General features: G+C 31.2%; 1 protein-coding gene across 1 annotated transcript in view; it reads right to left on the bottom strand.

Moving 5' to 3' along the window:
• The window catches only part of LOC107448200 (astacin-like metalloprotease toxin 5), a 21,678-nt gene that overhangs the window by 6,357 nt on the left and 4,939 nt on the right, over positions 1 to 10,382 (bottom strand). Inside the window, exons 2-3 of the mRNA XM_043049068.2 lie at positions 4,428 to 4,489; positions 1,959 to 2,040 (exon numbers count right to left, since the gene is read on the bottom strand). Of these exons, the coding sequence (XP_042905002.1) occupies positions 1,959 to 2,040; positions 4,428 to 4,489 (144 nt within the window). The remainder of the gene's footprint in view (positions 1 to 1,958; positions 2,041 to 4,427; positions 4,490 to 10,382) is intronic.

Genomic DNA, 10,382 nt, shown 5'->3' with positions numbered 1-10,382 from the left:
ATATATATATATATATATCTTCATTCTATTTTTTGCTACCATTTGACTTATTGTTTTCTATCATTCGAATGAATTTATCAATCGATTATCAATTTTATATCATTTGGCGCTTGAGTAATTTTAAAGTTTACCGAATGAAACTTAAAAGAAAAACATACGTATTTTTGACGTAAAATTGTTTTTTTTTCAGCTACATAGGTATTGGCCAATAATATACTGTGTGTCTTTGTAATAAAAATGAAAATTAAATGTGTTTGGTAAAGTGTACATATACATTAATGTTTTTTCTTCTTCATTCTGTTTTGTTTTTTTTGTTATCATTAGGCGTATTGCTTTCTATAATTCGACAGTATTATTCTATTGCTTGAATCAATTTATCAATTGATGGTTTATTTCTTATATCATTTGACGTTTGAGTAAATTTAAAGTTTGCCCAATGAAACTTCAAATGTAAACATTCGTATTTTTTGACGTAAAATTGATGTATCTCAGCTAAATGAATGTTGACCAATAATATAAGTGTCTTAGTAATAAAAAAGAAAAGAATGTCTGAATTGAAACAAATATAAATTGTTGCTTTAGAGCCATCAAAATAACTCTTCTGTTTGTACTTCTATTTGCACGTAAAATAAACTTTTATAAAACAATCCAAAAATTTCACAAAATGCATCAATCATTGTGTTCTGAGCAGTGATGGCTCAGGGGATAGAGCGTTCTCCTTCCAACGAAGCGAAACAGGTTCCAATCCTAGCTTTGTCTGGGTGATTTAAATTCCGCCCCCATCGAGCACCAACGATTGCGCTAACGTAAAACATCCTCAGTGGTAGACGGATCATGGGTTAAAGTCCTCTTGTCGTCAAGTTAACCATGAGTGAGTTTTCGTGTTTTCCCTCTTCATGTAACGCAAATGTGGATAGTTCCATTAAAAAGACCTCCACGAAGAAAAAATTCTCCAAATACTTTGTCCAGGAGTTCCTTTGGCTTCTGGATTGGGTTCAAAATGCAACAAGTCTAAGGAGTTAAACATTGGCAGTCGTAAGCCAAAGATTGGGTCAGCTGTTCAACGACCATTGTCAAATAAAATAAAATAAAATATTGTATTCTATTTTAATACCATAAAACCAACGATATACAACGATACACAATTTGAAATGATACGGACAAAATCCATAAAATTTAATACACAATTTTTTTTTCTTCTATTTTACTTATGTTAAAAAGATTCTTCGATTACATCACGAATTTGATTTTTTAAATTTTTAAAAAAAAATCACTTTATTGATTTAAAATAATCTGTCAATTTTAATATCACTTAGTATTTATTTAATATAGTAATTAAATTTTAATAAAATATGTAACACAACTTTTAAAATACTAAACACAAGCTGATTTTGTTTTTGATTTCCTTTATGATTTTGATTACTAAGCTGATAAGAAATTTAACAATATTAATACTTTAATAATTCGTTTCTTTTATTGTTTTTGATTCTTATCATGTTTTGCATTTGATTTTATGTGCATAAATAGTCAACTTAACGTGCATATGTAAATAAATTCTGAAAGTGAATTCTGCTTTTCACTCATGCCAATTACACTGCTTATTGCTGTCCATCGAAACATGTTGTTATTCTATGCATTAATTTCGGATCTATCACCTTATTTTAAAGATAAAATGCAATTTTTTTTCTTGATTCTGAAAGAGAAAAGCTTCAAATATATTAATTGACTTTTCTGAACTCTTTCTAACACACTTCTTTATTTAGTGAAAGTGGAATTGTATATTTAGTTCTTTATTTAGTGAAAGTGAAAGTGAAAGTGAATTTATTTAGTGAAAGTGAAGTTCTTTATTTAGTGAAAGTGATTTATCAATTTTTTTCTTCTGAAACATAAAATAGAATCAAAAGGATGTGAACTCTTGACTTTTACTTAAATAGATGATCTCAGTATGGATTTCTTACTTAAAGAGGAGTCTATGACATAAGGAATCACTCCATTTGGCCACCTCCACTCTTTTCCCGGAATAGCATTTCGATCAGAATCCTAGAAATAAGATAGATCTAAATAATTTTTAGTCAAATAAACCATTACACTGCAAAAAATTCCAAACTGTTGATTAACTTTTGTATTCCTTTTTTTTTGGTATAAAATAATCAATTACAAGTGCTTAACAACACAGCAGTTAAGATAATATTGATCAAACTTGAAACGTTTTCTCGGTAATCTGAAAATCTTGTGTTGACAAATACACGGATTCCTCAAAGATAGTTTCCCTCGTACTAAGATTGTAATTATAATTTTTTCAAAAAACAAAATACTATCCTGATAAGAACTAAACTTTTAACAATTATCGAAATGCTACATGAATGTTTAGTTCTTAATTTTTCACAGTGCCCTTTCTGTTGAAGGAACTGCAGAGAAATATGGAAATTTTTCATTCCGGGCAATTTGAAAATCAATACAATCACCGATCATACTATTGAAAAAGGTATTAGAAGTTTTTTTTTTAATTTACAGTGTTTGAAACACACAAAAAAAACAACAACAAAAAAACAGTTGGCTTAATGGATACACACTAGATAGTTAGTTTTTTTTCCATCCCGTATGTCATACCTGTTATTTATTATAGTGTCATGACTCGTTATAACTTGTTTTTATAATACTAATTATGTTAACTAGAAATTGAAAGCACTGTCTGAATTTGGATAAGAGTTCCTCCATGCTAATGGATGGATGCCTCATTGGATTTCTTTTTCTTCTCATCTTGTCATAGTTTCTCGGGATCCCTGACGTTTTCAGAGTCGGAAACGCCCACGCATGACAGTCTATGACATATGCAGATTCACTTATTGACGGTTTACTTTTAAATATTCATGTGCCCTACAATTTGTGCAACTGCCAGGTTTTTACAGCTTTGAAACCGTTAGTTATTGAGAATTGAAAAAAAGACCTTTGCCTCAGTGACTAGTTTCGACCCATTAGCTATCTGGATCTACATAGTTAAAGAATGTCCTATAAAAGTACCCAATTTTTGTCTTAAATAATACTGAAATAGTTAACTATAAAATAATGAAATGAACGATAAGTTTAAAATAAGAGATGAAAAATATACAAACACAATTTTCAAATTTATTTTAAAAAGTATCCAGCTGATTAAATTAGAAATGTTGCCTTATATGAACCTTATAAGAGCGAATCCTAAAATCCAGGGGAACGCAACGTCGTTGAAAAGTAAACGAAATTATGAACTAAAAAAAGTCCTATAGCCCTAGATATCTGAGACAAGCAAAAATGGCTATTTACAAACCTAAATTAACTTTGAATTTTGTTGCTCTTGGTTTTCGGTCTTTGTGATTCAAATTTAAAGCTAGACATGAATTTTCTACGACATTATTCATTAGCCATACACTATTTATTTAATCCACCAATAAGTAATTGTATCAAATATGTTTGGTTTTTCTCATTTTATTATATGTTTCGTTTATATCACATGTTTGGTTTTCTGCAGAAAATTGCTCAGTTTTTTGTAGAAAAGCCAGAGCATGGATTTTACTTTTAGGTTTATTTTCACTTCCATTATACATTCAATGTTTCAAATTATGTTTAATTAATGCTCCTTGTTGAAGAAATTGTAAGCAAGAGTAATAAATTTATATTTACAAAAAATATCGATCACTGTATCTTTCATTTATTAGTCTGTTTTTGTAACACATAGGGACAGTAAATTAATAATGAAACTTCTAAAATGAAGAACTTATTATGAATTCTTTGTAAACGCTTAGTCACTATCACAATTCAGATTGCAGTATTAATGTTTCTGACGGATCATGATGCGTATTTCAATTTTAAGGACTTATATAATAACTCTTGAAAAAATAATATAAATTATGTTACTTTTTAACCTGAAATACGCTTCCCTTTACAGTGGTAAAAGATCAAAAAATAGCCTAAGCCATCTTTAGAATTACTCCTCAATGCTAAGTTTTGGCTAATGTCCTCGGACATTCCTTTACTTAGTCGTTTTAGCAAACTTCCTAGTTTCGGAAACAAGAAAAATCCCGCGAGTACAAAGAACGGAGAACATGGTGGATAAGTCATTTCGACTATCACTCAAACTAAATAAAAACAGGCAAAGGAAAGAAGGTTTTTTGATGCCAAAAAATCTTCCATCGGCGTCAGAACACAGATGAACATATGAACATTTTCCGAAAGAAGAATTTAGAAGTTTTTTTCTTTAACTTCTGCAAACAAATACAAAAATGTATTACAGCAACTGGTGTTTACTTCAAAACATGATAAATAGTTATGTTAGTAATATAATGTTTTCTAGAGTTTAAAAAATAATCTATAGTTTTAGAAATTTAATAGTTGAGCCTTATATCTTACACTCAAAAAAAATTCTGACGCATTCCTATTGACATAATACTTACAAAGTCCCAACCAACAATGTCCCCTTGAAATAAACCAGGATTTTCTAAAGCCAGTCTAGCTTCTAAAATGAAATTGTACATTATTTTAGTTATTCATTAAAAATTCATGTAGTTATTTGATAATAAAAACATTTGATCAGAGAAGCAAATCTGGAAAAAAATTAATTTCGAATAAAATCCGAAAAAATAAAAAAGACATAATAAAACACTGAATAAATAAAGCACTGGATAAATTAACAATATAATAAAAATAAAATAAATACACAATTCCAGCTACGGAAGAAGAAACGTGTGCTCAACGCCTGGTAAGCTATAAAACTAGATTGAAAATATCAAAGCATGTTTTCTTGTTCGAGGAAAATGAGAGAAGGTGAGAGGCGATAATAAGAAACGTTTCAGTTGACAAACAATGGAATTCAATGTCGTCAATAGTGATTTGTCACATTTTGGTAACTTTTTTTTTATCCTTAAGTACTAATATGTGACTCCTAATAGGCATAGTTATTTTTTTACTTTTGGCAAGAATTCTAAAAAGTGCAGTGCACAATCATCCTCATTCTAAAGATCTGAAGATTGTATCTTCACGTTCAAGAACTCATTCTTAATGGTTTGGAGGAGGGACATCAAATATGCTAATTAATTAGTGCAGACGATATGTTAAGTTATGAAATCAGGAGCAAAAACGTACTTTCTCTGAATAAAAGTACCTTTTTTGAACGAATTCAGATTTCTGACCCACAAAATATAGGGGGCATTCGCAATCTTGGAAATATAGTCCCTAGAGTTTGATCAGGAGAGTGAGTCAAAGCTTGAACTCCTTTCTGTTAATTTCACTTTTTGCGTATTTCACCATGTCTTGAGAACTTCTTAAGCGATTTAAAACAATGTGGCACACAATTATAAAATTCGTTTATCCAGAGATAACTCTATGCAGAAAATAAATTTTAGTATATATTTATAATTTTTTATTATTTTATTTAATAATAGTTCCAAACTTAGGATGGCTCTTCTGACCAAATTATGGGGACCATATTTCCCATATTTTAGCTATCTCCCATATTTTGGAGGTAAGAAACCTGAATCCGTCATAAAAATACATGTTTATTCAGAGAAAGCACATTTTTGTGCCTCATTTCGTAATTTAAAATATCGTCTGCTCTAAATACTTAGCATATTTCAAGACATATCCTCGAGTCATTAGTAATGAGTCATAAAACGTGAAGTTTCGATCATTAAATCAGAAGTTATTTATGGTGGTATATTTTTTTTGGGCTCAATGTACATTAAATGCAACGATTAGAGCATGGTAAATAAAATTCGTTCCGATGATGAGCAATACTCAAACCAATCACCAATCGTACTTTTCTTTATAAAGAGAAAATCGTTTCGATTTTCGATTTTGAATAAGATATACTAAAAACGTATAAAATTTTGATCGTAATGCTAGTTAAAATCAAGACCAAATGACATCAAATGATTGAGACTTAAACTTTACCATAATTAGTTTATTTTAAGTAAATTTTAGAAGAAACTGTTATTTATTTTCTCATACCAAAAAATAATGCATTCATATAAAACATAGCGAAAAATATAAGAATACATAAGAAAAAATTATTGTGAAATTTTCTTACTGTATGGTAAAGACATTTCTGTTAATAAAAAAACATAATTCTGGATAATAAAGCGAAAATATAAGGCATTTGAACCATTCATTTGGTAATTTATCCGTTCATATGGTAACGATTAAAAAAATGGTTTTGTTGTTCTAATTGTTGTTCTTATTACCACACATTTAGAAAAAAATACTCAATGAAAGTTACATCACGGTAAAACACTTACTATAGTTTCAATTTTGCTACTGTAATCTTTATTTCTTATTCTAATATTATTTTCATTGTTTGTCTTTCTGTCTACAGTTGTCTTCTAATCTGCCATTAGAAATTAAAAGCAAACAATACGGTTAAAAATATATTTTACGATGAAATGAATTTTACGGATGATTTTTTCCAAATGTCGGAACTTCATACTGTAATTTGAACCAAAATTCTTAACTGTGTAGCCAAAAATCGTAAATTAAAACAAATTAATTCTCTTATTTTGGCACTACATATAATATACTCCAATTTCAAAATATGCCGGCCAGGTGGCCGAGTGGTTAGCGTGCATGACTGCGATGTCAACGGCTGCGGGTTCGAATCCCGCTCTGGGCATGGATGTTTCTCTCTCTCTCTGTGTTGTCCTCTGGTGTATGAATGTGGCCCACCCTATGAACGGGTATTTGTGGCAGTGCGGCGTGGGTAATGCTGCTCGCCTCCGCGACTTTGGTTCACAGGGGCTCACTACTGGGTAACGATAAATGAGCAACATTTCCGGCATCTTCTATGGCGAAGAACGAAAGTTCAGTGCCTGCCGTTATTAAAAAATTAAAAATATTACTACAAATGCGTTGTTAATAGATTGAACGTCAAGGAGGCAATCAGAAATTTTAATGTTACACATGTTTTTTATATGATGAATGAAACTCTTTCATATATATTTATGAATGCATTTATATTCGGTACTGATGTTCAGGCTAAGATACATCATCGCATAATATTTTTTGACAAAAAAATGTCCTGCGCTAAGTACAAAAAATAAAAAAAGCGTGAAATTATCCCGGTTCATTTTTGTAAATGTATTTTAGCGGTTTCTTTAATATCTATAACATTCAGTTACAAGTGCGAAATTGAAAACCTCTCTATTTACAATAATAGGAGATATATTGAGTTTTTAAATGATTTAGGCCAAAATAATTCGCTTTTTAGAATACTCGTCTTCCAGAAACCGTCTTCCAGTTTCCGATCCCCACTGTCGACCCAAAATACTTGCAATGTGCAAATAGATTTAAGCTCAATGGACTAAGCCAGCGTTTCTCAACCTTTCAGTATTCGCGGCCCAGTTTTCAATCATAATTTTCATAGCACCCCCCACTTACAGTAAAACGTATACAACAATAATGTATATTGAGTATTTTGAATTCTGTCTTTAAATTAGTTTTAACTAACTGCCAAAACAAAAGTAAAGTAAAAGCCAGCAGCAATTGAGATTGTAGAAACTATGTTTGGAGTTAAGTTTTCAAAACAATTGCAGTCCATACCTCTTTCAAATGATACTGTTGCTCGTCGAATTGGTGATACGACAGCTGAAAATGTAGTGTCAGCTTTCCTCGATGTTACGTGACAAAATGTTTTCAATACAGTTTGATGAAGCAACAGATATTAATAAAGATGCTCATTTAATTGCCTATGTTTGATTTTGCGAAAATATGTTAGTAGTAGAACTACTTTTCTACAAATCAATAGAACTCAACACAACAGCGCTAGCATTATTTGCTGTTTTAAATGGTGTTATGAATGAGGCAAACATGGAGTGCAAAAATTGCATCGGAATATGCACCGATGGTGCTTGTTCAATATCCGGAAGGTTCGAAAGTATGCAAGCACTTGTAAAAAAAATCGCCTCAATGCGTCTGGACACATTGCATGATCCACAGAGAAGCTTTGGCTTCAAAAGAAATGCGTCCTGGTTTAAATATTGTGTTAACTACGGTTGTAACCGTTGCAAATTATATAAAATTCAGAACCATGAGATCGAGAATCTTTTCCGCTATTTGTAATGACATGGGTTCAGTACATTCAGAGTTACTATTTAAATGCGAGGCAAGATGTTTATCACGTGAGAAATTTTCGCAACGTGTTTATGAATTAAGAGAAGAAATCGCCATTTTCCTAGAAGAAGATAACAGACCGGAAACCGAGAATTTTCACTATTGTTTATTTGCGATTAATTTGAGCTACTTGGTCGTCATATTCGAGAAATTAAATAACTTGAATCTTCAACTCCAAGGAGCAAATACACACATGTTCGATACGAGTAATAAAGTTAATGCTTTTTGTAGAAAACTGGAATTGGGGGGCAGAAATTTAAAGCAAAAAATCTTAACAATGTTTGCAAATGTGGATAATTGAACTAAAACTTATAAGGTTGAAGAAGAACATGCAAAAGTTTTTTTTGTAATCATTGAAAATCATTTAGCCATGCTGGCAAGGAATTTTAAAAAGTATTTTCCTGCTGACGACAAACTGATAGCAAGTTACGAGTGGGTTAGGAATCCATTTCATAAGACTCTCGAAGGACTCTCAATTGATGTGGAAGAAAAATTCATAGACTTCACGACAAGTGGCGAAAAAAAAATAATATTTAGTAATAAATCACTATTTCAATTTTGGGCAGGAGTATGATTCTTCTGCACTAAAAACAAGGGCATTTCGCATTCTATCGCCATTTTCAACATCCTACCTTAGTTAAACTGGATTTTCTGCTGTGGCTTCTCTGAAGGCAAAATATAGATAATGGCTAAATATAGAAACAGAACTGAGAGTGGCTATTTCTAATACTAAGCCTCACCTCAAACATTTTTGCTCTGCAAGACAGGTCCAAGGAAGTCAATAAAAATTATTAATTTTTTAATTAAATTTAGTATGTTTTGTTTAAGTAAGGTGGCCAGTGCTCCTAACGTAGCCCCCCCCCCAAAGTAAAATTTAATTTATTTTGAATCATAAGATGTCCCTGCTGCATTGTAAATCTTGTATCTGAGGTGCACGAGGCTGAAATGGAAGATATTTCCTTGAATGGCCTCCATTGTATGAAGTGATTTAATTTTTTGCAGTTGTCGTTCTAATTTCCGGGTGAGAAGATATTGTAATTTATATGTGTTTAAATTCTTAGAACTTTGAGTTAGGATATGTTTTCTGAAAGTTTATTTCTTTTTCTTTAACCACATTACTTTATTTCGAATTAATCTATCAGATTAATAGTTTTAAGTACTACAAATGGTGAAAAAGACCATATGCATGTTCCCAAGGTGGCTGACACCGGTGCCACCTTGGGGACATTTGGGCCACCTTCGGAAACAAACGTGAAATCTATATAAGAGTTAATTATAAATCATTACGCAGCATATTATTTCTCAAAAAGGAATGATTGAATTGAATGCCAATTGATTTATTTCATTTTAAGCAAATATGGAACTTTGGTATTTTTTAAATTTTTATAATATTTTGACGTTCTTTGCACTTTAGTAGAGTTTGCGATATTTTGTTTCAAGTTTTTTGTATTGTTTGCATTTTAAAGTAATTTTTCAGGTATTTTTTATTTTTGCTGTAGTTATGAGTGTTTTTGTGGTTTTATTTTATTTTACAATTAAAAGTATAAGTGGTATATATTAGAGATAGGTGTAAGATGTTACAAAGAAAAATTCAGCCACACAAACTTAATCAGAAAATTAGAAAAAATCCTCACAGGAAAGCCACCCTTGGCGCACCATCTTAAATTTTGTTTTAATTAGTTGTTTCACTTTAATAAGTTATTAAATATATCGAAATGTACTTTGTTTTCTATGTGTATGTGCGCTTTCCTTTCATCCAGTTAATAATTTTTTTTAAAATAATATTTTCTCTTGAATATTCTCGCGCCACCCCTTTAGGATGCTCGCGCCCCCCTAGGGGGGCGCGCCCCACAGGTTGAGAATCGCTGGACTAAGCACAAGAGTCCTTTCTCCTCAAAGAACAAAGAGCAGATGAGATCCATCAACAAAATTTTAAACAAGCATTATTTGCTTCAAAATTTTCTTTAGACCTATTTTTGTGTACTGGGTTTATTTCTAGCTAAAAGGATGGGAAAATAAAATAAAAGGTGTCCATGTCTCAAATTATATTCCATGGGGTACATTGTAAAATATTCCGGAGCAAATGACGTTATAAAGTACTAGCATTTTGGGTGCAGCATACACTACCGGTCAAAAGTTTGCGAAAATTTTTAAATCTGCAAAGAAAAGGCCTAAATTCAAATGTTCATAGAACTGCGAAAAATCATTCAAATGGCATGAAAATTTGATATAGGGGAAAGAGAGAACTA

The sequence above is a fragment of the Parasteatoda tepidariorum genome, chromosome 7, assembly GCF_043381705.1.
Source record: "Parasteatoda tepidariorum isolate YZ-2023 chromosome 7, CAS_Ptep_4.0, whole genome shotgun sequence".
NCBI classification, from domain to species: domain Eukaryota; kingdom Metazoa; phylum Arthropoda; class Arachnida; order Araneae; family Theridiidae; genus Parasteatoda; species Parasteatoda tepidariorum.
Note: the sequence above shows the minus strand (reverse complement) of the source record. Positions and strands in the feature narration are given on the sequence as shown.